The sequence below is a fragment of the Notechis scutatus genome, chromosome 3, assembly GCF_049901735.1.
Source record: "Notechis scutatus isolate UNSWTSFEM ecotype Mainland chromosome 3, rNotScu1.2, whole genome shotgun sequence".
In the NCBI taxonomy this organism is placed as follows: Eukaryota; Metazoa; Chordata; class Lepidosauria; order Squamata; family Elapidae; genus Notechis; species Notechis scutatus.
Window position 1 is genome coordinate 67,107,638 of NC_142011.1, and position 27,600 is coordinate 67,135,237.

At 38.6% G+C, this 27,600-nt stretch overlaps 2 protein-coding genes and 1 long non-coding RNA gene across 6 annotated transcripts in view; 1 reads left to right on the plus strand and 2 right to left on the minus strand.

Moving 5' to 3' along the window:
- Nucleotides 1-9,794, minus strand: part of OMA1 (OMA1 zinc metallopeptidase) — a 31,630-nt gene extending 21,836 nt beyond the window's left edge. For 2 of the 4 annotated variants that reach the window (XM_087960352.1, XM_087960350.1), the window contains exons 1-5: nt 9,323-9,794; nt 6,091-6,602; nt 4,929-5,157; nt 664-837; nt 450-557 (exon numbers count right to left, since the gene is read on the minus strand). In XM_087960352.1, the coding sequence (XP_087816478.1) occupies nt 450-557; nt 664-837; nt 4,929-5,157; nt 6,091-6,578 (999 nt within the window). In that variant the 5' untranslated portion in view covers nt 6,579-6,602; nt 9,323-9,794. Of the gene's footprint in view, nt 1-449; nt 558-663; nt 838-4,928; nt 5,158-6,090; nt 6,603-8,810; nt 8,916-9,322 lie in introns of those variants that run through there. The other 2 variants (XM_026665944.2, XM_087960351.1) reach the window with 2 other exon arrangements.
- LOC148131221 (uncharacterized) overlaps nt 6,906-27,600 on the plus strand; it is a 33,477-nt gene continuing 12,782 nt past the window's right edge. Inside the window, exons 1-3 of the long non-coding RNA XR_015748592.1 lie at nt 6,906-7,040; nt 9,234-9,346; nt 27,280-27,338. This is a non-coding gene — a long non-coding RNA (uncharacterized LOC148131221). The remainder of the gene's footprint in view (nt 7,041-9,233; nt 9,347-27,279; nt 27,339-27,600) is intronic.
- Nucleotides 19,009-22,302, minus strand: TACSTD2 (tumor associated calcium signal transducer 2). Its single transcript, XM_026665946.2, has one exon. The coding sequence runs from the start codon at nt 20,823-20,825 to the stop codon at nt 19,899-19,901; it is 927 nt and encodes a 308-aa protein (XP_026521731.1). The 5' UTR covers nt 20,826-22,302; the 3' UTR covers nt 19,009-19,898.

Consider the following 27,600-nt stretch of genomic DNA (forward strand, 5'->3'; position numbering starts at 1 on the left):
AAATGACGGGAGAAAACATGCACCAACCATCTGGTAATTAGTTTAAGAACATAAGAAAATCTCTGCTGACTCAGGCCAATAGTCCATCTAACACAAACATTTTATGTCACAATGGCCACTCAAATGCATTCAGAAAGCTTACCAAGTAGGAAGACATTTTCTCTGTTCTCATATTCTCCCTACAAACCATATTACCTATAATTCACTTTTAACAATGGCTTCAAACTCAAAAGTGAGTATTTTAACCTTGAAACATTTGGCACCTTGTCTATTGTGAACTAAGTGATTAAGACTAACCCAGTTTCTTAGTGCAAAGTATCAGTCTATCCCATTTCGCTGCAGAAAATATGGCAATCTCAACATTTATCCTGACAGTTACATTTATCCTGATGGAACCATTTTTAGGTTAACATTTCTTTAAAAAAAAAAAAAAACTAAATAAAACTTACAGCATGTCCCAGAATAACATGAGCAATTTCATGTCCCAAAATGAATGAGAGCTGATTGATATCTGACACGGCATTTAGCAAACCAGTGAAAACGAACACTTGTCCATTCTGTAGGCAAAAGGATAAAATAAACATTTAGACAAGCCATTAGGTGTTTTATTCTTTCTCTCTCCCTCTCCCTTAATTATGCGTCATCTTTTCAGTTATTACTTACTGGAAGTACAAAAGCATTAATGTTAGGCTCTTCTACCACATGGATAGTCCAGGTAAATTCAGAGAATCCTGGAATGTCCTTGTTGCTTTCAGTTAAATGAGTGACAACTTTCTTAACCACCTGGTAACGGGGATCTTTTTCTGGCAACATTTTATTCTGAAACTGTAGCATCCACTGAAATATTTAAAAAAGAAGATGGTGGGAAAAAGAGGAGGGGGAAAAAGCACAGTATATTAATTGTTCCAAATGGCTCAAACTACAGCATAGATATGAATATCTATGAAGGAGACTTAATAAACACATGAGATAATATTATTTAGGGAAAAAATGCTATCCATCATGCCATAGTCTCCTTGAGATAAAGTTTAGGAATTTGAATAAACTGCTTTTATGGGGAAGTATTTTTTTTTTTACCTTGGTAAAAGAAAGTAAAACTTATGGAATAGTGTCCTCATCAGGGATATGCAACCTTGGTAACTTTAAGACTTCTGGACTTCAACTCCCGAAATTCCCCAGCCAGCATGGAAGTTGAAGTCCACAAGTCTTAACGTTACCAAGATTGGATACCCCAGGTCTACTCATTCTTACAGCTTTCATCACAACACATCAGATAAGGGGTAGGACTTGTTTAATGAGACTGCAATATTGTTTAGATCACTTAGACACACTATGTCCCCCTCCACACAGGTCTCCACCAAACATAGCCTACGAACAGTCTTTAAAATTTTAGCTACAATTCAGCTCCATACCCTTCCCCTGTATTTCAAATTAATCACAAGCAGCAGACATGAAAAAAAAATCTTGCCTGTTTAACACCCTGAACTGTTATGTACCAAAGAGGGTGCCAAGCTAATTGATCCACTGAATTGTCTTAATAATGAAGGTGGGACAATGGTTCTCATTATAAAACCCTGTTAGGAAATGCTAAAAATCAGGAACCACAGTTGCATTAGAGTGCCTTTATAAAGTAGCTTCTCCTTTGATGCTTTAAATATTCTTTGTTCCTCTCATTCTCTTCATTTTCTCTTCCTTCCACTTCTATTACCAATTGAAGCCTTCACCAGACAGAAGGCAGTCATCATATATACAGATAAATGCCAGTCAAATCCTGCAGGGCAACCAAGACAGATAAGCAGAAGAAGGGAGAATTCTTGCTGCAAATAATAATTTTCTTCCCAACTACCTCCCGTAGCCTTTGACTTCTGCAGCACATAAAAATGGTGTCTTGCCTCAAGGGTGTCATGTAACAATTTCTCCCCAAACAGCAAGAAGCTGTGCTTCCACAACAGGAAGCTCAATTCAGCTTTCAGCATTTTGACCTATCCAGTACATTCTTGGATCAAACCTTATTTTTAAATTATTTTTGATCAGGCAAATGTAAGCTTCTGGACAATAACTGAGTGTAAGCCAAGGTAAATGAACAGACAGAGACAAAATTACTGGGGTTACTTTTTCCCCTGCCCTGCATATCTCTGTGGCATTGTATTTTACTGTTATACTGTGATCCAGAGGCAGCAGTTCACATACTTAAAACACTTAAACATATGAGGCAAGCCACAATCCTGACGTAACCAAGGTTAGCTAGAAATTGTAGGAGCCAACTTTGCCACTGCTCCTGGCACCTTATGAAGCTTAGTTATCAGAAGCAGCGAAACTACAATTTCCTGACTCCTGTCAGTGGTTATTCTTCTAAATCTTGCTTGCTAGGGAAGACCAAACTCTGTCAAAATGCCCTGCCCAGTCTGACATTCCACTGAAGCCAGAGATGAGGAAATCTTCCCTAGGAGTGGCTCAAAGTTGTCAAACAGCCACACCAACTTCCCTGGCATTTTGAAAACCCAGTGATCAAGAGAGAGCAAAACACCCACCCACAAGGCTAAACCAGGGGTGAATCTTATATTAAGCTGGACGTCCCGTGTGGAAAATTAACCCAACAGTTTCTGTGCAGGATGATTTCTGCATTGGTTTAGTGTAAAGTAGACCCTTTACTGAAGAACATGGCTGCTGCTACGCTGTCTTTCTGCTATTTTTGCTATTTCTGCCTCAAAACAGGTACAAGGAATATATTTTAAAATGTCAAGGTTACAAAACAAAGGGTCTATTCAAAAGGGTCGACAAATCCTGCTATTTTCACAACATTTTATTTTAAAACCTCAGTGCTTTATAGTCTATGATGAACTTTTTTCAAGCAGAATCTCAAGGCAGCTGAAATCAAGAAAGTTCACTAAGAAACCTGAAGCATACGCCTTCTTAGAATCATCATCAAAATTAAACCGGAGCTTATTCACAGAGGTCTAAACATACTTTTTGCAGATATTGAACTGATTTTTTATTTATTTAACCAATTTATACAATTGCACATCTCACTAACAAGCAATTCTGGGCAGCGTACAACAGAGCTAGAAACAGTTAATAAATATATTAAAAAGTATAAAAACCAAATTAAAGTAAAGAATAATAGATGAAGGGACGTTAAAAATATTTTATCATCGGCATCAAGCCAATTGAGTGTCATCAGCATACTGATGATACCTCACTGCATGGCAATGGATGAGCTCATCCAGGGGACTCATGTAGATGTTAAATCAGAGAGGGGAGAGCATACCATAGAGCAGGGACAGAGGATGGAATCTCTCTTCTGCAATCACCATTGACTGGAACCAACCCTGCAAAAAAGAGGTGAACCGGCATAACTCCATGCCACCCACCCTTAATACCATGGTTAATGGTATTGAAAGCCACCAGGATGGACACAAAGCCACCATCCTGCCAATGCCACAGATCATCCAAAAGCACAACCAATGCCATTTCCATACCATATCCAGGTCTAAATTCTGGTTGAAGAAAATTGCAAATAATTCATCCAACTTCTCTGAAGTTGTTGTATAACCACCTTCTCAAACAACTTCCTCAAAAAAGGAGAGGATGGATACTGGATGGAAGTTTGGCCAGCATCAGGGGGTCTAGTGAGGGCTTTTTAAGGAGAGAGTGTGTGATAACCCGGGGCATGGCACAAAGGCAACATAGTCAAATAAGCAAGAAGAGTCCCTTTAATACCTCCAACTTTGCCCCCAATGTCCAGGTTACCTTCGGCTGGAGAAAAAACAGTCTTTAAGTGGAGGAAATTCAGTCCGAAAATGAAGTACATACAAACTGTAAATAAAAATCCACACAAACCACACTGCAGCAATTAACTTGACAAGGCAGGATAAGGAATTTCAGACTTGAAAGGCCAAAAAAACACACACAGCTGAGAAGACGCCAGGAACCCAGAGAAGCCTCAACAATAACAGATAAGTCACGATTTGCTTCCAACAATTTTGCTGTGCGTAGCTTCCCTTTTTAAATACTGTGTTCCCAGCTGCAGCTAATGAAGGGAATCAGGACCCTTTCCTCCCCCGTAAGCCACACAACTCATGTTGCTCCCTTCTCCGTTCCTCCCTTTGTGCCCTAGGATGAAGAAGGGCTGGCCCTGAGACTTCCTCTGAATTCCCTCTGCCTTGCTCAACCTGTCCCCTGCTCTGCCCAGCCGGACTTTGCCCTTCCCCAGTTTCTTCCACAGCCAACAGAGCCACGCTCCCACTCCCTGTCAGCTGATTGGCCTCCCCCTCGGAATTAGATTCTGACAGGAACATGACAGGGTGAACCAAAAACTTCTTAAGATGCAAAGGAACAACTCTTCCCTACTAAAAGAAGAATTCGCCACCGCTAGAAGCCACCCACACAACACGTCCTGGGACACTTTCACAAGTCAAGAAGGGCATAGATACTAGCAAAAAAATATCCTTAATTTCTACCAACCCTGATTTTGATACTCAATTGAAAGCCTGCAAAGATATATTCTCTCTAAGATGGGGGCATATGTCTTTTCAAACATTAAAGAATTATCATTATTTCTAGTCAGCTTAATGAGAGAGAATAGTTGTTATAAAATAACAATGTCTGTGGGATTATAAATTATAACAGTTAAAGCAAAAGCATTAAGTCAAAACCTATTAGAATTACACCATGCTATAAAATGGATGAACTCAATGTACTTAATATATTATAGCACTTTGAGAAGAAATGTCATTCTAAAAGAAGGGGTCTTCAAACTGGACAGCTTTAAGACTTGTGGACTTCAACTCCCAGAATTCCTCCTCCAATCTTGTTAGCTCAGGAATTCTGAAAGCTGAAGTCCACAAGTCTTAAACTTGCCAAGTTTGAAAACCCTTGTTTTAAAAGAACAAGAAACAAATGTACTGTTTACCTTAATAATTACCTACCATGTTATACTCAATTTCTGTCATTTCTGCAAACTGATCCTTGTGAAATACTACAAGCCGAGTGCGTCCAGTTATTGGTGTCTCTTCCAAATGTGTAAAATAAAAAAGGATAAATATAACTCCTAAGCTCGAAATTCCAAGGGTTATCTTCAATTTATTTCTTCTCACAGCTTCTTTAAATAACTCCTTCTTGTTTGGAGGAAGTGCACGCCACCATTTTCTTATGCTCCTAGAAGACACAAATATTACAATTTTCAAACAACTGTCCCTAGATTGTTAAAATATATAATCTTGAGTATAAATTATATCCAAATGAGAGGTTCACAACTAATTTGTATATTATGAAGCAAAGAAAAACAGATAACATGCAATTGTTTCTTGCTATAGCACAATAAATCAATATCCTGCCAATTTCACCTAAGGACTGCAAAGCAAGCTTTACAAATTGGTAAAAAAAAATCATTGAGTCTCTGTAAAATAATAAATATTTATTTTATCATACTTTAAAAATATTATTTGTAATAAAGGATTCAAATGCATTTAGCCACTTCAACTACTTATCTATAGTATGAAGAAACATTTTCTTGTGTAAATTTGCACGAGTAAAATAAGTGTTTATTTTATACTTATGCATGATATACTAATTATCAAAAATAGAATAATCTATATTTAAGCCACAAATCGGTTGAAATTTTAAATATTTAGGGTGCACATTTAGTATTTGTATGTATTTTTTTACAAACTAACAAATAACACACCATATTCAATGCATGAGAACTTAACAGACAGAAGCTCCTATAAACCCAAGTGAAGAAACTGGCTGGAACTTTTGGCAATCCAAGTTTTACAGAACAAAGTGGGAACTGATTTCATATCTCCAATTTGTAGCAATAAAATGGTACATGTGACTGATGTAGACCCAACAACTGATCCCAAGCAGAAGTAAGTGAGCTGGTTTTTTTCTGCTTTTTAACCAAGACCAAAATGCTACCATATGATGAGCTACATCAGTAACTTTAAAAGAGCTACAAGAAACTCAATATTATTTTCTTGCATACCATAAGCTTTTATCAGAACTGCTCTTTTGTAAATACACCACAAACTTTACAAACAACTATTCCTAGGTTATTTCTTTTTAACCAGGACAAAGTTGATTGGTTACCTCCCAAGGATGATAGCAAAAAGCTTTTGTACTGGTTTCAAGATCATCAGTAAGAGTGGAGCTGGAGCAGCTTTCAGTATTGATGATCCGTGAAAGCATCTGAAGGTCTGGATAGTCTGAGTAGAAATGTCTTGTAATCTTTGAGACATAGTAGCTTCAAATAATACACCTTTTCTTCTTGCTTTTTGCTGAGTGAGTATACAAGGCCTTCTAAAATAGCTGCATCTGGTTGTACATATTTCTACGTTTTTAGGATCCAGAGGCCATCTGTGGGTTCTATTCATGATGTTTTCATAGATTCTGGAATTGTCTCTCCACAAATAAAATCTAATGTTCTTTTTATTCCATGCTTGGCACTTTGTCAATTGATGCTGGGCTACATTTAAAGCTTTATTGGAAAATGTGTAAGGATTAACGCGTTTTCCCCAATTAAGTGAAGATGCCAACTGAATTAAAATACAGTTTCTTGAGCCACCAAAGGAAGCCATCTCTCTATCGTTGAGTTTTGATATCTAAATGAAGATAATCAAAATATAATGTTACAAAAGAAATAATGAATTTGTAAGCATGTGATACAATGAGGGAAAGCAAATCAATTATTTCATGTAAGACTGATAGACCTGAGTGCTACATCATAAAACTGCCTGGCCTTGGACAGTCATTCTAGGATTCATAAATGTTGTTTATAAAGACAGGAACAAAAAGTCCATTAGTTAATTTTTAACTAGTTTCCAGATAACAGTTAACATCAGTTTACAAGCCGAATCTATACTCTTTATAAGTCAACGTTAAGCCAGAATTCCACCATCTGGGCACACAACTTAATACAAGGCTTAATACAAATCAGTTACTTGCTGAGATGGGCGTCCATACAAATTAAACAAATATATATATAAAACACTAACAAGGTCCCAAACAAGAAGTATGAAAAAAGAAGGACCAGACCTAGGGTACATTCCTAGGAACTAGCATGTAAACCTGGACAATATGCTTCATAGGATTTTTCATTCATAAAGGTTGCTCTAAGACAGATCATGTTGGGTATACTTGTGGTGCAACATGATCTAGGGATCAAGAAAAAGCCAAGAAGGCCAAACAAGGAAACTCCTGATGTTGAATCATCAGCTTGTCTGAGTTAACTTTTCATAACTTTCAACACAGCCATGACTAGAATCCTGCTTGTGTGGCAGAACCACTCCTTGTTATTCATCACATACACAGAAAACAGATTTTAATAGCAGGCAACAACTAAAGGGAAAGGACAACTGCATGATGCATTCCTGCCCTTCCATGGGATGCAATGGGATGACATAACTAGACCCCAACCTTTGTAGTTTTAGATTTTGTTCCATTATTTTACTACAGTATTTCAAAACTGCTAATCCCTTTAAACACAATTAAAAAGGGCAACAGTTAAGAAATAAAGCAGGACTTTGGAAACAGGAAGCAAGACTGAAGAAGTAGTGAAAGCGAAATTAGAGCAGAGTTTAGGGGAAGGAGAAAGTGGATGGCAGCAAATAGACAAAAAAGTTACAGGAGACAGAAAGAAAATAAAAGACTAGGGATTTCAAGCAAGCTTAATTTCATACCTTTTATGGATTTGTATTTTATGCTAAGCCTGAAGTCATACAACTCAGTTGGTTTGGTTTTGATTCAGGCATGATTCATACTACTGCATTAAGTTTCTGCAATGGGTGAAGACATAATAGATGGCTTAACAAATCACGGATAATGAAATTCTAGCTTAATATAATAACCAATTGAATTGGTCAGAGGAGCCTTAAACTCATTGCCACGCAAGTTACAATGTCTTCACTCCAGCATTCATTTACTACCTACAGGAATGAGATATTTTACTATCTCATGCAACACAACTGCAAATATAATGGAGGTAATATTCCGTGAAGCCCTAACAATGCCCTGATAGTTATATCATTAAAGTGCAGCAAGGTTGCCTATAATTCAAGGAACACTCCCCCTCATTAAAAGAAAGGAGGCAATATTCAAAATGCACTTTAGCTAAGGAAAATGCTGAGAAACGTGGGGAAATATAGATAGCCTGATGAAAGTGTCAAAAGATGATGCGGAGAGTTAGCAGAGCAAGCAAAATGACAATTGGGCACTGCCCAACCAAGTTTCTTTTTTTTCAAAATGTGCAAAGTGTCTCTGGGAGACAAAAACCATATAGTACATTTATCTAGACTCCATGCCAATATAATAAGTCACCCATTAAACCAACTGAGAATTAAAAACAAGACATCCTATCATATTTCCATCTCCCTTCTCAACATTAAACATACAAACATGTATTTTAGACTACAATGTGCCAGTACTTAAAAACAGGGAGAGCCTACGATTAAAGGAACCACCCCGCTGAACTTGCACATCTGTATTTTGAGATTCCAAACCCAGTATGGAAAACAAACACCCACATATTCTCCAGCACAGATTATGCAACCAAAGAGCCAAACCGTGCACCTCCAAACTGTAAAGGGGGAATACCACGTACGCTTGCACTTCCGGTTCTTCAACTTTCTTGCAATGTCCATGCAAAAAAAAAAAATATCCACAGTCTGTTTCTACGTCTGACAGAACTAATGTTACCAATAGAATAGAATATTTGGGTTGATTTGTGGGGTCATTGGTACTCTGAGCTTTTTCTTGTAGACATTTCATTACCCACCTAGGTAATATCATCAGTGCAATACTATGTTACCTACCTGGGTAATGAAACATCTGGATTTGCCAGCTGGACTGGGGGCCCCAAGGGAGGTGCTCACTGCTCCCTATTGGCTGAGCAGATAAGACCTCCTTCCCATCCCAGCGGGCTGTTAGCTCTTAGTTCGATTTTACTATAGCTCTTAATACTATTTTTAACTTTGTGTTGTTTTCATCTTTTAACTATTTGTTACTTGTTTTATAAGTTGTAAGGCCACCCAGAGTCACCTTGTAAAGGAGACTGGCAACATAAAAATTTAATAAATAAATAAACAAAGCCACCAAGCTCAGAGAGCATCAAGGACTCCACAGAACTAATGTTCTCTGCTGTTTAAAATAATAATAATAATAATAATGGTAGCAAGAACACATTTTGGGAATCTGGTCTAATATATCAGCCTGCCTTGATCCATATTTCCCTCCAGGGATGCTGACTGTGCCACCCACCATCCCGAACAGGAACTGCTGGGAATGACGGGACATGTAATCCAACAGGGGCTAAGGAGCGACTCACTTGGAGAAAGCTGCTTTATGGGACGTAAGAGGCACAAAGTGGGGGAGAGGTGAAGGATTCGGGCAGCGCTGGCGCCCGTAGAGACTCGGCACCTACCACCAACGTGGGAATGAACCCATCCGGCCCGGGGAAACGGCTGAGACCAGACGCCCCAGGCGGCGGACGAGGAGGAGGGGCCGAAAGTTTTACAGCTCGTCCTTCTTCAAGTTCTGCCTTCCCCGAAACCGAGAGAACTCAGACGCGGGCGAAGGGGCTCAAAGGGGGCGCGGGAAGAAAGGGGCTTGCGACCGCGGGGGTGGGTCTCTTTATAACCCATTCGACACCCCTCCTCTCCCCCCCAAAAGAGGCGGTTTTCTCGGAGCCTCAGAGCCCCTTAGCAGCACCCTCCATTTGTCCGTCCCTTTCAAGGGCTTTGGCTGCGCTGAAGGCCGAAGCCGGGCACTCGCTTCGCTTCCCTTCCGGGATTGAGGGCGGAGCGTCGCAGGGAAAGCCTCTCGACTCGTGCTCTAGTGGCTAAGTAGCGCCCAAAGGAGGGACGGTCGCAAAGCTTACTTGGGCATGCCAGGACTGGTCAATAAACCTTGCTTAGTTTATTGCCAGGGCAGAGCTGCCTGGCCCTGGAAATGCCCTTCATTACCCGACCTGCCTTGCTATTGCAACATTTTTTATTTTATTCCTTACTTCACAAATGCTGGGTCCTTTTCTACATCGAGAGGGTGGTGTTGGGTTTCCGCCTATGCCACAGCAAGGTGGAACAAGCATCCTTTGTTTCGTTCCGGCAATCGTTAAGATAACTAGGATTTAAATGAATTTTAAGGAGAAAACGTTCCATCTTATTGCATTTATATAAAAATTGGGCATGCTGCGGGCCTTTCAAAAACAAGTTTTTCCAGACTGGCTGATCTTGTAAACAATTGGCAAATCAAATAAATAAAATAAAAATACATTTGGGGAGGGGGTTCCCTAAGAGAAATAATAAATAAAACACCGATTCTGTGCGCGTGAGGGTTTTTTCTCTAGATCTCTAGTCCATAGTTGGATAATCTTTATTAGGACCAACTCAAATGTTGTGCAAGTTGAGAAAAGTATTAAGAGCTCTTTTGTAAAGTAAGGAATGACAACCAGAGGTGAGAAATAATGTGCACGTTGCCAAGAGGCTGTTTTTTAAGATCAGTATTACCGTACTGTATTACTTCCTTTAAATTTCTTGCCTTTACAAATGAAAACAGGCAACATCTAGGAAACTGTTATTATGAATAAAGGAATAGAATCTGGAGGAACATTTCAACTGTCATCCCTCAAAAGTATATAAAAAGACCTAATCTGACTAGTGGGTTTTTTTTCTTCTGCTTAAAATCTTTTATTCAGTCTCCAGTTTCTAAAATCATCACACTTTGTTTGACTTGCGATAGCTAGGATAGCAAGAAAAAAAAGTGTTGTTTCCCATGAGAAGCTGTTTATACTTTTGGAAACCTGTAATAAAATGTGGCCCTAATATGAAATATCCATGGTTTATTTGGCCATCTTGATAAAAATTTGAATCTTCTGTTCATGTACCTGCGATCTTATATCACCTATGGGCATATGAAGTGTACCTAATGGGGTTTGTTTATTTATAACATGTATAGGCTGTCCATCTTACTTCAAGGTAACTCTGGGCAGCTTACAATCAAATCAAATTACCTGGCGATTTAAATAATTTTGCACCTTATGTTTTTTTTTAAAAAAAACACACCCTTGACTGACAAACCTATGTATTACAATTCCAAGCTAGTCACCAAATATAACATAGATAATTATAGGATAATTTTACTAAATACAAACATGAATACTACTTTATAGGTAAATGTGGCATGTGTACACATACAATTAAAAATTTATTACTGCATTTTTCTTTAAATATACAGCTAGATCAAAAGACATTGTAAGTAGTCATTATAAGCAATGGCTGTTCTTGAATTTTAATGAGGAAACAGCACCTTTATTTTGAAGATGAAACTTCAGCTCAGAAACTCCTCTGATCAGCGAACAACTAGTGATTAGTGTAGGTGTAGGGAGTCCAGGCTGATACCTACCATGAGCCGTCGAAACTTACTGAAAAACTTTGAGTAGTTGTATTTCCTGGCTCAATCATCTCACATGATCATTATGGGGGAAAATGAGAGAAGATAATATGTGCACTAATTATTGAGGTCACTGTCATTGTGGTCTACCTACTAAAAGACCCTGATTGGGAAGTCCCACAATTGTAGCTAAATTTTTCACCATAACTATGACAATTAGAATGCTTTCCATCTGATTGTTTCCCCAGATGTATCTAATTCAGGCATGAGTAGGTTTTCATGTGCTGGCTAATGTATTTTTTTTAACTTTTCTGAATGTAGTCTATAACCGTATAGTTCAATAAATAAAAACTGTTGAGTGTGCTGTCTTGAACTGAAGGAAAGATGGGGATATATAGATCTAATAGATATAGTTACACAATTTGACTTCCTTGGATCTTCTAATAGGTTGAAGATTCCTTAACATGCTAACTTCCAGATACATTGGATTTTGACTCCCAACACTCTTAGCCTGCAACATTAAGATGTGTTTCCCCATGTTTAAAATAAGGAGTCTTGCCATCAAAAGAAAAGCACACCACATGACTTCCTTATAAAGCAGAAGCTGGCATCATCTGTTGCCATTGATTATGCTGAGTGAAAACATATATTTTCATGGCAGCGGTATGTTCTGCTATCATCTTTCATAAGAGGACAACTCAAGTTCTCATTTCTTAATTATATTTCAAAAGAAAGCTTCTCAACCCTTTGCTAGGAGCCTTTTTAATGAAAGTAAGATATTTTAACATTTTTTGTTAAAATACATTTTGTATTGAATAACTGCCTTCAAAGAGGGGGGATGGGAAGTATATGCATTAATTTCCCCCCCACTTTTTGCCATGTTGAAATTTTCACCCAGTTCAAGAATTGAAACTAAGATAGCTTTTTAAAAAAAATTAATGTTGTTGAAAGTAGCCCACAATAACAGAGTTGAAAGGGACCTTGGAGGTCTTCCAGTCTAACCCCCTGCCCAAAAATAATAACAATCACATACACTGTAATACACACACACACACATATATATTCATACAGACATTGATGCCAAAGAAGAATTGCCTGAAAAATAATGGAAACAAATGTCACCAGTTCTTCTGGATTTAGCTCCAAGATCTCAAAGGATCATTCTCTCATTTAGCAATCACCTTGTGGCTTCTTATAATTATTTCCTCAAGTCGTGAAGTATGCTGGGAAAGGATTGCAAGTCTATTCATCCTTCAGGGACTCGAGGCCTTCATGAAAATCAAAATGAGGACCTTGTCAGCTTATCCAGTGTGCACAATTTTAACGAGACAAAACTCTGGCATAAGGAATTTTGCTAATGCTACCAAGCCATATTAAAATCTGGAAAAGTCAAATCTCACTATCCTAATAGGCCATTGTAATATTTCTAGATTAATTTCAGCATTAAAGTGAGGTAATTGCAGCACTTAGAAATTTATCAAAACCCCGAGGCAGATCAATGGGGAGGCTTTGAAAATGCTAATTGTACCTGCATGGGAAAGATTATGGTTGTAATAGTATTAACAACCCTATTAAGGAACAGGGAATTGAGGAGCAATTTATAATATTGCCATCATTATCTGAAGAAGTGGTTAAATAAAAATGTAAGATATAGATTGTTTTGTTTTTATTGCTGTTAGAAGATGACTATTTATTGATGCTATCCGCCCTGACTGAAATATACCTCATTTATGAAAAATACTTGTAATTACACTTTTTAAAAAGAATCCTATAAAATAGCAGACAATACAGGGAAATGTCTTCATGGTATTGCAATCCCATTTTTCAACAGTTGTCACTGATGTATGATGAAAATTAAAAAGGAAAAATATCCACAATATTAAAACTGTGTTTAAGATCTAACTGCTAACTATTTGCAAGAGAAAATTAAAGTTACATATCTTAGCTCCCTGGGGAAATCCTGGGAGTGAGGCAGAAGCCCTCCGACAATCTTTCAGAACTGAAGAAATACAGTCATGATCCTTGCCATATACTTTTCAAGAGTAGTCCTATGTGGACTGGTGGCAATTACCTAAATGTACAATGTTTAATTGTACATTTGTACAAGCATGCATTTCTTGTCATTGTTGTCACCTGAAGATCCAGTCACAGCATAGTATCAAGGACAGTTCCAGAATGTTCTTAAATGTGCCTACTACTGATAGTCCTCAATTTATGTCTACAATTGGGACCAGAAGATTAATGCCTGGTCATGCCCGATTTTTTGACCATTTTTGTCATGGATGTTAAGTGAATCATTGCAGTTGATAAGTGGATCTTGTGATCCTTAAACGAATCTGGCTTTCCCCAGACTTTACTTGTTGGAAGCCAGCTGGAAAGATAGCGAATCACAGTCACATAACCCTGAGATGCTGCAACCCTCATTAATATATGCTGATCGCCAAGCACCCAAATTTTGATTATGTGACCATGGGGATGCTGCAATGGTTATAAGTGCAAGGACTAATCATAAGTCACTTTTTTTAGTTGCAGGTGTAGCTTCAATTGATCACTAAACAAATGGTTGAAAGCTGTAACTTTCCCTTTGGAAAAGTACTTTAGCCTGTTACATCCAACAGCTTTTGAGATCCACAATGTTTTACTTTTTGAGTACTTTACTTCCAAACATTCTCCTACTCCTTTGAGTTCATAGTAATCATTTTCTGGATAAACTAAATTGCCTTTTTGGCATCCTCTACCATATGATTGCACCATTTCCTAGACCTGTTCATTCCTTCCCTTTTCAGCCAGGGAAAAGCTGGAAGCAACACACTATGGAACGTACTGCTTCAAGTTTCTCATTCATTTGTTAAGGTTACAGTGACTAAAATTAATCTCCCAACACCACCTTTTACTAGGACTCAAAAGCCACAGGTCCCTCAACCCTGGGTAAAATTTGCTAAAGAACTGTTATTCTGGTGCCTTTTCTTTGAATTGAGAATGACATACGGCCATATATATTTTACATGTTCCTTGCTGCAATTAATCTTTGTGTTCCTTTGATTAATTACTGACATATAAAGTACAATATCCCTCCCATTTATAACCTCAGAGTTTTGTCTGTTCCTTCTCAATGGCACACATAGAAATACCAAAGCTTATCCATTTTCAGATGAGGTTAACTAATTACAGAAAATTTGATATCAGTTTTAAACTGCATGGTTTATCCTGCTTTCATTGCCTCCTATACATCTCATTCATACACATCTTCTCTTTACCCTCTTTATTTATCAGGGATTTTTTCCTGGTTTTCTTTTGTGTTACAATTTTGATTAATCACATTTATCTTCCTTGTTATCCATTAAATCTTTCAACTTTCTTGTCATTATACATTGTATTCATCAGAACATAAGCAACATAAAACCTTTCCAGTTTTGCTTCACTGAAACATGGACTGTTCAAAACAATTCTGATGGAAGTGTCCAGATGATTTGAACTACATTTGGAAAAAAAACATAATTTTGTTTATACTTTTACCTGAGAATAATTCCCACTGAGTTCAATGGAACTCATTTGAAAAAAATGGCCAAAAATATAGGAACTTGAGAAGAGCTCATATGGATGAGATGAAAAGCTTATTTTATTTTTATTTATTAATAAAACTTTGCCAAGCATCTTGTTTGTTAAAGCACTCAGATATATCTGTGAACCCCCAAAACATACAGTCTTGGCCTATTGTTCCGTATCAATGGTTTTTAGAGCATCTTCCTCTGATCCAAGAAGTAGTGTAAAACTATAATTACTAGTGTTCTTGATAGTATGTTGCTAGTTATTTCAGCAACTCTCATCTTTATTTGTATTTAATAATTTAGTCCAATATGTGGGAAATTGTCTTTTTGTATTGTGTGTCTTCTTCTTCTTCTTCTTCTTCTTCTTCTTCTTCTTCTTCTTCTTCTTCTTCTTCTTCTTCTTCTTCTTCTTCTTCTTCTTCTCCTTCTTCTCCTTCTCCTTCTCCTTCTCCTTCTTCTTCTTCTTCCATATCTATCATCGGACATTGGCGATCATGTTGGTGATCCTATTTTTATCAACAGCCGCATGAAAAAGTGCTGTTGAGTTTTGTCCAAACCAGACCCTTAGATTTTGAAGCCATGATGTTCTTCTTCTGTCTGGATCTTGTTTGCTTTCAATCTTTCCTTGGAAGATTAAGTGAAGTATGCCGTATTGTGTGTTTTATGTAAAATAATCATTCTATTCCTACTAAGGAAAAATGGACTTGTTAGTCATGTCTCACTTGATGTAAGTACCTTGCAAAATTGAAATGTATAGCTTAATATATTGTCACAGTATATTAAGTATAAGTATACAAACACAATCACTTTGCTGGTATAAATCACAATGGCTACTGCCATAATAAATTTAAATAATAAACTATGGTTTATAACCACAGTAGCTGCATGTTCACAACATATTAAGTTCATGTTAATCTACATTTGTTAGGTTGATACAACATACCATAAGCATCTGATAGGCAATGATGTTACTTCATCATATCACAAATGAGATCTGTGATGTAATTTGCATCATTTGTATAATGATGTCATGACATATGTGATGTCACTTGCCTTCCTGCGCTCACCCAAGCAATGAGCTAAGGGAGAAATACACCACAGTAATAATATGGCATAGTCCAGCCACTTTATCTTGTCTAGTAAGAGGTGGACTACAATGTTCTGTATCAACTATTGTAAAGTTCCTGGCCTTATGGAAATGTAGATTTCAGTTATCTTAATAGATAGATAAATAGAGACACAAGCAACTATTGCTACTAGTTCCAAACTTGAATGAAACATTATCTTTTCATAAAGTAGAAACCTTTGCTGGACAACTGAGTTCTACATACTGCAAATTTGATGCTGGCTAGATACAAACTTCTGTAGGTGTTCATTTGTAAACAAATTTTTAGGAGCACCTGCATGACTCTACAGAAAATAATTCTCCTAGTACGTAACACTTACAAATGCAATAACCTGTTTTCTTTTGCATCTGATTAAGTTTGTTCAGTAAAATTTGTGTGTCAATGACTGAACACAAAACACAATAGAGACTATTCCAAAACCAAGGCAGTTCGAACAGGGGTGGGATTAAAAAATTTTAACAACCGGTTCTGTGGGCATGGCTAGGTGGGCATGGCCATGTGACTGAGTGGGCATGGCTTGGTTTGGGTTTTTTGGCAGCACCCTCCCACCAATTTTTTGGGCCTCCTGGACCTCAGGGAAGCCTCCTGAGGGGGCGTTTTTGCTCCCAGAAGGCTCCCCTGGGGCTCAGGAAGAAAAAAAAATGGAGCCTGGGGGGGGTGCACAGCACCCCCCCCCCAACTCTCAGCTTTGGGGACTTCTAGGCCTCAGGAAAGCCTCCTGGGGGGTGTTTTTGCTTCCAGGAAGTCTCCCTGGGGCCCAGTAAGGCAAAAAATGGAGGCTTCCTGGGCCTCAAGGAAGCCTCCGGTGTAGTAAGATGACAGGGGAATACCAGAACAGCTGATCTTAGGAACAGCTGATGGTCAGGAGGGAAGAAAAAGAAATACCTTAAAGAGTGACTGGGTAGGGAAGAACCCAGTCAGTGGGCACGCACGCGATGTTGGGCACGCACGCAATGTTGCGCGTGCATGATAAGGACTGACTGAGAGGGGAGGGGAGGGGCGGGCAGAGAGGGGAACGGCCAGCCAGGGGAACGATTTGACAGTTTTCTGAACTACACAGAATTATAACAACCGGTTCTATAGAACCAGTCTGAACCAGTAGAATACCACCCCTGATTTCGAACAAAACTCACCTCCTTTCAATTCCAGCTTAAGGTTTTGAAAGAATAATTTAGAGCAGACTGTCGAAACAGTTTCAAGTTATACTTGCAACTGTAGAAAGTTAGTACCCAGCCCTCTCCTAGAAGAATGAAATATTTTGAGAAATATTAAAAAAGCAGAATATTGTATTTCGCTGGATGATAAAAGAAGAAACATGTTTCAAAGGCAGAAAGCAGCTCCCTACCCCCAGCAGATATTTAGTGCCAATTAAGAAAGACTATCTACAAGACAAAAGACCTCCAGCTCCAGGGTGATGGGATTAAGACATGACCCTCCAGGACATACTAGAATTAACCCATCTAGCAGCAGAGCTCACCACATGACACAATCTCCTATTGCATCAACAGTCCAAACTTCAACCAAACCTGGGACTCAGAGAACCTACAGAGTTAGCTATGACCCCTACAACAGGAGTAGGATAGAGTAGGATAGGATAGGATAGGAAAGGATAGGATAGGATAGGATAGGATAGGATAGAATAGAATAGAATAGAATAGAATAGAATAGAATAGAATAGAATACATGCTCTTGCACAGGAACATGAAGATCGAGTTCAAAGTCCAAGAGATGGTATAAAAACCCCTCACTCTCAACTCCATGCTTGGTGATTCTGCTTCATCAATAAATGGACCCTCTTTCCAATCAGCCTCCATTTTGTCCCCAGTGCCTTTCTCCTGGGTCGGAACTGAGTCGGATGGATATTTCTCCCAGCAGAACTCTGTAGATCTATTCTTTTACCAGTTGTTGGAAATCAAGCAAAGGGTTGATGTGACAGAGCGCTATGCTAAGAAATCCTTCTTCTTTGGAGCTTTTATTCGGTTATGATAGACAACCTGGACCTATTTCTGTATAGAAAATAACATATGATGAAGAAAGCAATTGTGCCAGCTTGTGTTTGTTTTTAAAATTCATAATATTCTAATAGCCTGTTATTATAGGAGAGAAATCTTGAGAATGTGACTATTTTACAGTAGGGCAACATTTTTTTTAAGGGATGATTTTATTCTGCCTATATTGTATTAAGTCATTTGTTAACCAAAGATTGGCCTTAAAGATTGGATATCGCATATTGAACACTAAGCCTAGCACTGTACTTACAGGAAATACCACATAAAATAGTGGATCAATATTCAAAGACTGAGTCTATTTGCAGTGAAACAGAGATGAATTTTAAAAATTATAAGAACCCTTCCCTTTTTTGCAATGTTAGTTAGGTTGATTTCAATGGTGCATAGGTTATTTTTAGATTGCTAATTGTAGAAATGCATTGCCATTAATAATTGGGTTTCTTTTTCAATACCTAGTTTTAGATTGTTTGAAATTAAAACGAATGGACAGCATTGCTAGTTCTTGAATTTGGCAAAATTACAAAGCTAAGAGGGAGTGCATTACTGATTTAAAGGATTGCCTTGGTAAACAAGAAAGAGCAAACCACATGTCATGTTCTAAGTGCTCAGCTGAATCATTTTTGGCTGTTAAACAGCAGAGGTGTGGAGAAGTGAGTGGGTTTTCCACAACTAAGTTACAAGGAAACAGCCATTATTTTAATGATGCTGGGTTTCCTTAGAGCTGCCCTAGCTTATCATAAAAGTGTGCTACCATCAGATGAAAAGCGATGACGCTCTCAGGAAATAGTAGTGACTGAAATGGCCAAATTAGGTCATCCACTTTAAAGTAATCGAAGCAATTTACATACCACCATGTAAATACTAACTAGACAGTGCAACCTTACTGCAGACATTAAGCAAGCTACTCCAAAACGTATCCATATCATAAAAGCCAGAAGATCAGTAGTCAGTTTATTTATGTCAGGTATGAACAACCAGACCCACATATGTAATATAATGAATCCAGGCTAATTTCCTGCTTGAACTCTCCTCCCAAAAGGGATGGTTGCTGTCCAACAATTTATGAGGAAACTTGTGTCTTTCCACTATGATAGAACTGCAATTTCTAGCAGCCTCAGCTAGCATGGACGACAGTGAGGAACACTGGGAATTGTAGTTCACTAAGATCTGTAGGACACATGCTCTTCACCCCAGTCTACACAATATACAATTTATCATCACGGGACTAAGTTTAACAGCATTTTAAAATTAAGAAAATTTATTTAAAGACACCATTATGTTACACAAGATAGATTCCGTTAGAAAAGCTATGCTGGTATTACTTTACAAAAGTAGCATTCTTAGTTTTAGATCCGGAGCAGAAGCAAATATTTTCAGTCAAATAAATTTACAAAATAAAAGTGTAACAATCTTTAACAAACGAAAAGCCAGTCTTAAATGTAGAAATAAGTCTTGTGCTTGAGAGATACAGAAAAAGATATTTTAATATACACATAAAAACATGTATCGCAACAGAGTTGATAAATTAAGCTAACTGTGTAGCTATGGAACAACTTTGTTTTCTTTAAAAAACACATGAAACTGGAACATTTCAGGAATAGGTTATAGCATTAAGGGTTTTTTCTCTCTGAAACTTCAAATATATCGTCAGTCTTCATCAATTTTCCATTTTGTAATTGGGAAAGATTCTACAAAGCTATTGTTTTTACCTTTGATTATTATTAGAAGAAAAAAATTAATGCCTCCTTCCCTTTGAATAACGGGATAATCTTATCTATTTTTCATTTCCTTAGTATCAAAATCTTAATTCTGATTTCAGATTACAGCATCTACGAAACCCCATTTATTTGCATTTCACCCATCTCCTTAATCTCAACTTTCTCATATTTTCCAGTCCTCCATCTCCTCATAATCACAAACACAATAATCCCAATTAAAATGGCTAAGAGAACCACCACGGCCACTGCCACAACACCAGCTTTCAGAAATTGCATTGAGAATTCCGGGGGGATTTCATCCACGTAGTAAATGAGGACATTTTCAATATGTAATGGTTCTCCTTTGACTGTGATATTAAATATATTATTGGAGGCAAAGGGGGAGTCAAGTTTGATGTCTTTTTCAAAGTAGTAGGCTACATCTGCAATATCCACATCTTTGTAAGACTTCTGCGAAGCATTCTGTTTCAATTCAATTTTGATGAATGGCTGATCATATTCAATAGATGAGATGAAGGTTGGACGAAGCATGTACCGGTTCTGAATGAGGCGCAGAAGACTGCTGGCTACTTCAGACTGGGAGAAGGGAGTTTCCCGCTCTTTGTGCTTCAGCTCGATGAAAATCCAGCTTGTTCTAACAAGTTTGTTGCATTGTATGTTTGTATCACTCTTATCTGTTCTCCTGACCCCAGCACTGTTCACACACCAACAAGTATCAGTTTGATTGCATTGCCTGGCTTTGAAGATGCCATTGTTGTCACAGTCTGGATCATACAGTCCATCATTGTCCAAAAAACCAGTTTCAGGCTTTTCAAACCTCTTGCCTTTTGGGGCACTCACCTCTGCCTTCATAAGCAGACATTTAGATGTCAGAGTTGAACAGTCCACTTGCTGGTTTGAACCCTGAGCCTTGCAGACACAGCTGCCTTGCTCCATGGCACAACGCGTCCGTCTGTTGGTTGGACATGAGCAGAGATTCTCTTCTGCCAATGATGCCGTGACCATCAAAAACAACACAATTCTGAAAGTAGCCTCCATAGGTTGTAGAAAGATGAGCAGAGGTTGGCTTTAGAAAAGAGCAGGTGAATACAGCAGCGTAAAGACAAGATCCATCCACAGCAAGAGCCTCCCAGTTTCTGTGTGACTGAATGCAACTCTTGCTTCCTCTCTTTGAAAATGAATGTCAGACCCACCCAATCAATTTAGTTGGTGACTCACAAAACAAAACAGGTCATAACAGAGGTCCAAAAGCATACACCTTCTTCCATTAGGGTGTGGTAGCAACTCTCATTTCTTTCCTCCTACTGAATGAGGAAGTACAGGATACCAAAAACACAGAAACCAATATAACACTACTATAATCTCTTTTGTGAACTCAAGCACACCTGTCTTGTGGGCTGAGGTAATAATATGTGAGGCTACGTATTAATGAAAAACCTTATTGCACGCTGGCTGGGGCATTCTGGGAATTGAAGTCCACACATCTTAAAATTGACAAGGTGGAGAGACGCTAAGGTAGACTAATGTTGACTTCAAGGGTCATTACACACAATGGGCAGAACCGAGGGAGGCAGAGAAAACTCTCTCTCTTTCAAGTTTTTGAGGATTCAGTGGTCCTTGATGGTCAGCTCTTTCATGATTTAAGATGAACAGCTCTTTAGTTCTTCCACTAAACCAGGGGGTCGGCAACCTTAAGCACTCAAAGAGCCATGAAAGTCCTAACCAGAAGTCCTCCGTTCAATTCTGGAGCTGACCAGAAGTCCAGTCTCCTCCTAGCGTGGCATCCCTAACCAAAAGCCCTATCAATTGTGGAGCCAACTGGCAACAGAGAGCCACAGAAGAGAGATGAAAGAGCCACATGCAGCTCCAGAGCTGCAGGTTGCTGACCCCTGCGCTAAACAGTGATGAGCCTGCAAATACATGATAGTTCAGAGAAGTACTAAGAGGAATATTTGGTATCTCTTGAGATGACCCAAAGGCTCCAGCCAAGTTACATATTCTTCTAATATGAAGTGGATTTTTGATGTCCCTGATAAAGTAATTTCACACAGCCTATCCTTATTCACTTAAAAAGTGTACCTCTGGCAAACATTGACCTCTGCGAGGATGTCCACCAGGGAACCATGATTGACCAATACTCTATGGCAAATTGGGTTTCGCTTTGGCAGGATATGAGAAATGCCCTTTACGGTCAAATAGTATTTGGTGAAAGTTGCTCCCACGTCACACTGACCTTTAATACCTTGCTCTTCTCTGAATCACAGAAGTGCACCAGTGGGGAGAAGGATATTTTTTAAAAAATCTATAGTTATCAAGGGAAGGATATTTCATGTAAGGAGGAAACCTCCATTTCATCTCCCTCTACAGAAAATATACTCCAAAGCCCCATTCCTCTATTTTATTGCCTTTGTACTGTGAAATGATCTCTGGTACGTGTTGTTTGTATTAGTTACTTTCAGCAAGTTTCTAAACATTCCCAATGCTTTTTCAAAAGCTTATTTATTTTATTATTTGTTAAACAAATTTATATGGCCCTTCCAACTCACAAATAGATTACTATTGTGTGTCATAAGAACACCTACATATAGTATTCTTAAAAGTTGCCATACTTGGCTTTGGGTGGAAATTCTTATCTTTAATTCAAATGTCCAGTGTTGCATTATAAGAAACCAGTCTTGTAATATTTCCATGTCACACATCAAAAACTTTATTTTGCTCTGTCTTTGTGGCACTTGAAATATGTGCTAATTTTTTTCCCCTCTGGTAGCCTTTGAGATACTGCAGATTGAAAATCCTGTAATAAACCAACCTTTGTCCCTGCACTTTTTACACACAAGTAATGATTAGCTAAAGTACTTCAATTACACAGTTTCAGAGGTGTGTATGTGCCCTTGTTACTCATTTATAGTAGCAATAAGGAAAAAACTTGTGGTATCTAAAAGAGTAATTAAAGTTGTTATTCTTTAAGTTGCCACAAGATACTTTATTTTAATTATTCAGTTAGTCCCTAGTATTATGTCTGCCAACTGATTTGGGATAACTATCTCTGAAACCAGTATATCGTTTCCTTTCTGTTCCTCAATGTTTCTCCAATGCTACTCATTAAACACTATTGCCTGGGTCCTTTCTCCTGCAGGTGTTACTTCCTCTTACTATTTTATTACTGCCAAAACATTCCTCAGTGTATGATTAGAAGTACTGGCTAGAAAATTGTGTGGCTCTCTGAAAGCATTGGGATGGTGGGAGAGGCAAAATTTGAAAGCAGCTTTCCTAAGCACTCAATGCATAGCGACAATGCCAAACTGGCTGAAAACTTTAGGCTCTGCAGAATGCCAGGATGTCAAACTGGTTTGGAGAAAGTAAACAACTTTCTTATTTCAGGAAAGAATGGAAGCAGAGGAGAGGGGTAATTGAAGGAGAATGAAAAGCAGGATCGGATAATTTCCACTTTTATGAGAACCACCATCACTATTAACTGGGTATCACTTCATTTATTACAGAATTTCTGTATGTGAAACAGAATACGATCAAGTGTATGATAGGCTGTCCTCGACTTACAATCGTTTGTTTAGTGACCTTTCGAATGGCCATTTTTCACACTTTTGACAGGTGTAACATCCCTATGGTAATGTGATCAAAGATGTTTGGCAACTGTTTCATATTTATGATGATTGCAATATCCCAGGGTGATGTGATCGCTGTTTGCGACCTTCTAACAAGCAAAGTCAATTCACTTAACAACTGCAGTATTAAGTTAGCAACTGCAGAGATTCACTTAACAATTGTGACAAGAAAGGTCGTAAAATGAAGCAAAAGCACTTAACAAATTCTCTCTTAGCAACATACATTTTGGGGTCAATTGTGGTCCTAAGTTGAGGACTACCTGTACTAGCAGAGATATCTGCAAGGGCATAAAACAGGGGTGTCCAACCTTGGCCGCTTTAAGGCTTGTGGACTTCAACTCCAAGAATTCCCCAAGCTTGGACATCAGTGGTATAGAAGAAATCAAGATGGTGGCTGTGATCATGGGATTGAAGCCCCACCCCTTTTTATGTATGTCACAGACAGAAGCCATGTGAAAAATGGCTGGGCTTCAATCCCACAATCACAGCTGCCTTCTTGACCTTTTTCTGAGAGGGGGGAGGGAGGGAGGGAGAGAGAGAGAGAGAGACAGCTATGATGGTGGAACGATCTATGAAATATCCTTTCTTGAAAATTCCACACAAACAGAATCCTAATATACATTATGTAGAATAGAAAGGAGGAAAAATTCTGCCCAATAATAATTGCTGTTATTTTATGGGGTAATTTGTGCTTTTCCTCTGTATATTCATGTTTTCCCATGTATATATGGGAAAACTGAAAGTCACACCTCTTACCCAGGATTACATGACTCTTGTGAGCCCAGCCAGCTATGCTTTGGTTGGCCCGTCCTGCCATAATAACGGAATATTATAATGCATATAATGGAACAATGGAAACTGATGTTTTTATCTGATTTTCAACATTTTCTTCATGTCTGTACCGAAAATTGGGAAAAGTATGTAATAGAAGCATTATTTTGTAATAGCGAACTGTTGTTGCCAATTTTGTCTGCCATCTCTGATTAAAGATACTACATTTTAGTATTCACACTATGCTTATCGGTTATGAAAAAATTGTTTGGTTGGAGGTCCACATTTTGCGCCCAAAATGTAAATGTTACTTGCCTGTCTTATTAAAAAGCATGATTATAAGAAAATCAATAACTTAATTTTTATCTTTTTGAAAAAGATATTTTTTTAAATATAATTTCAATCAAAAAAGATAAAAAAAGATAGGTGCCTGGTTGTCTATTGTGCCTAAAAGAGATGTTGATCCTGTTCCCATCTGCAGTCTGGAAAAATATGGTCTTTTTTTAATCACAGAGGGGCTAGTTTAAATATGATCCCTTCTATCTATTATAGTTGATGGAGACCTTTCATTTAAATTCTCCTGTAAACTGCTCAATTACTTTGTATTTGTAAGACAATATACGAACTGTACAGCCTGAAAAACTTTCCAGCATGCATCTGCAGCTGAATTAGGACGACACATCTTTCTATAAATGCTTGTTTTAATGTGATACCATGCTGATTTTCCACAGCTGTTCCATTTGCACGAATCTATCCAAGAAAATTGTCTCCATAAGGTTCTCATTGCCTGTTTTTCAGGACAAGGAGTGGGGTCTAGAGTTAAGATTGATGGCTTGGCATCTATTTATCTTCTCATGAGTTATTTAATAATGAGCAAAAAGCAATAAGGAGCGTGAACCTTCCTTCACTGGAAAAGACAACTGGTTAAGTAAGTCCTTATTTCCATATATTTACATGGATCAAGGATTGCGCCATTTATTTAGCTATGCAATTTATCCTTGTTTCAATCCAGAGGGACTCTAGGAGTTTAAAGATATTTTTTTTAAAATAACCTAATGAAAATAATAACATTAAAGCACAACTATAACATCATAACATATTACACTAGCACCTTAAGTACTACCTCTAACCCTCATTGCTCTATAGCAGGAGTGTCAAATTGGAGGCCCGCAAGGTGGATGCGTAATGGGCAGACCACGCCCACCCTGGCTCCGCACAGGAAAAAAAAAGTGATACGTCTTGATAGTCACGTGACATCGAGTTTGACACCCATGCTCTATAGCTAATCCTGAGAGTCCCTCCATAAAAGCCAAGTTTTTACTAACCTCTGGAAGACCCTAAGAGGTCGTAGGGGCTGGTCCAGGGCCAGGAAATGGAAATTTCCACCAAAAAATGCTTGCTGCTTCATTTTTTAGGCAGCCCTATAGAGTTACCTTGAGGTAAGATAGGCAGCTTATAAATGTTATGAATAAATAAATAAGTAAATAAATCCATGTTTGTAAGTTACCAACTTGATAATTTCAGTCACAACCATAGTTGTTCCAGACCGCTAATTTGTATCCAGCAGATTGGAACTGAATACCAGTTACAAATTCAGGATTTTTGCACAGCCCTAACTAACCTTTGTGTAGAATTCAATGCCTTTGCTTTCTTCCTCTTGCTTTAGAGTTATCTTGCAGTGCTAAATAGAACTATTTAAAGCTCTTCTGTACTGCTGGACTAAAAAAAAGTCTAGACGAGGGGTGTCCAACCGTGGCAAATTTAGGACTTCTGGATTTCAGTTCCCAGAATTCCCCAATCAGATATGCTTGAAATCCACAGGTCCTAAAGTTGCCATTGGACACCTCTGGTACAGAGCATTTAGCCTTAGTGCATACTCACATCAGATCTCTGAAAACAAACAACCCTGACATTTAGAATATTTTTTTGCATGAGCTGCTCCTCTGCACTACGTTTAATTACTTACCCAATAATTCCAAGATGAATCAGCCGAATTTTACCTTTCCTTTTGGCCAAAAGTAACTTGAGAATCTGCAATCACGTTTATTTGTCCTTTTACAAAACCGGATGCCATTTCCCAGATCTTCTTTAGCAACTGGCATATCATGTTCTATTGACATATTCCTGGCCTAATTTTTCCTTCTCCTCCCTATTTTCCAGTTTCTTGTCAATGCTAGGTCAGAGCCATTTAGGTGAGTCATCATGTTTTGCTTAATGTTCACATTTACATCCTGTGTTTCATTCCATCTAAACTTTTACTCTTGGTAACTGAACTATCTGAGCTGAATCTTTATCCTATCCCTTGAGTTAAAGAACAAAATTAGATCATTATCTACTGTAGACAATTGTAGGGATTGTGTGGAAGAATGTGATGGAAAGCTGGCCGCTTAAATAATTATGAATCAGGCATGATATTCCCCTCTGAAAAAAAATTCGGGGCCGGCCAAAAGAGACCCCCCCACCGCGCACCAAGAAATCGCTGCCCAGCTCCCTTTTCCTGCCGCTCAGCGGCCTCCGCTCGCACCGCCCGCCCGGGCTCCGCTCAGGTATCCGGCTGGGGCTGTCAGGAGTTGCTACCGCCGGCGCGACTCCGCGCGGCTCCAGTCCCACATTGCCTCGGGAAGGGAAAGGCAAAACCAGGAGCCGCTGCTGCCGTTGCAAAGCGCCGCTGCGGCTCTTCCTTTTTGCCTTTCCCTTCCTGAGGCAAGGCGAGACTGGAGCCACGCAGAGCCGCGCCGGCGGTAGCAACTCCTGACTCGGGGCCTCCGAGGGGAGGGGAAGGAGGAGAAGAAGGGGGAAAGGGGGGGCGATTCCCAAAAAAATCGGAATTCCGATTTTAATTGGAAGAATATCATGTCTGTGAATTTCAAGGATGGAATCCTGTGTCCTTCAGACATTTCTGTTGTCTGTTGTGAGTAGTCAAATTGTCCTCCGAAACACCAGGAAGGTCAAGTTATCTATCACTAATAATGTCCCCTTTCTGGGAAAGCAAATTGTCTTGGAGAGACAAAAACAAACCTGTCCCCAGCTTTTCAATGGGAAATCATGGAAAATCTCAACATTGATTTCCTACTTGGTCCACTATGCTTTTTCCATAGACTCCAAGCTCTCATCCAGAACCAAACGGATGAAGACTTCAGCCTCCAACAGACTGCAGGTAATCCCTTCTTTTTATATCTTCCCTCCAACTCCACAAAAGTGTCTTAGTGGAAGAAAAGATCTATCTCCCTGATGCAGTGATATGCATGAAAATATCAGAAAAGGCGCATGCTCAGGTCTTTTGAGACCAGTCAGAGTTCACTTCTGTCAGACTGACTGTTGGGCAGCTTAATGAAAGGTACATCAACATCATCGCCTGTCTAACAAAATGAAACTCAGTGTAGGGAAAAGTTAAAGATACTGGTACATATTAGGTAAAA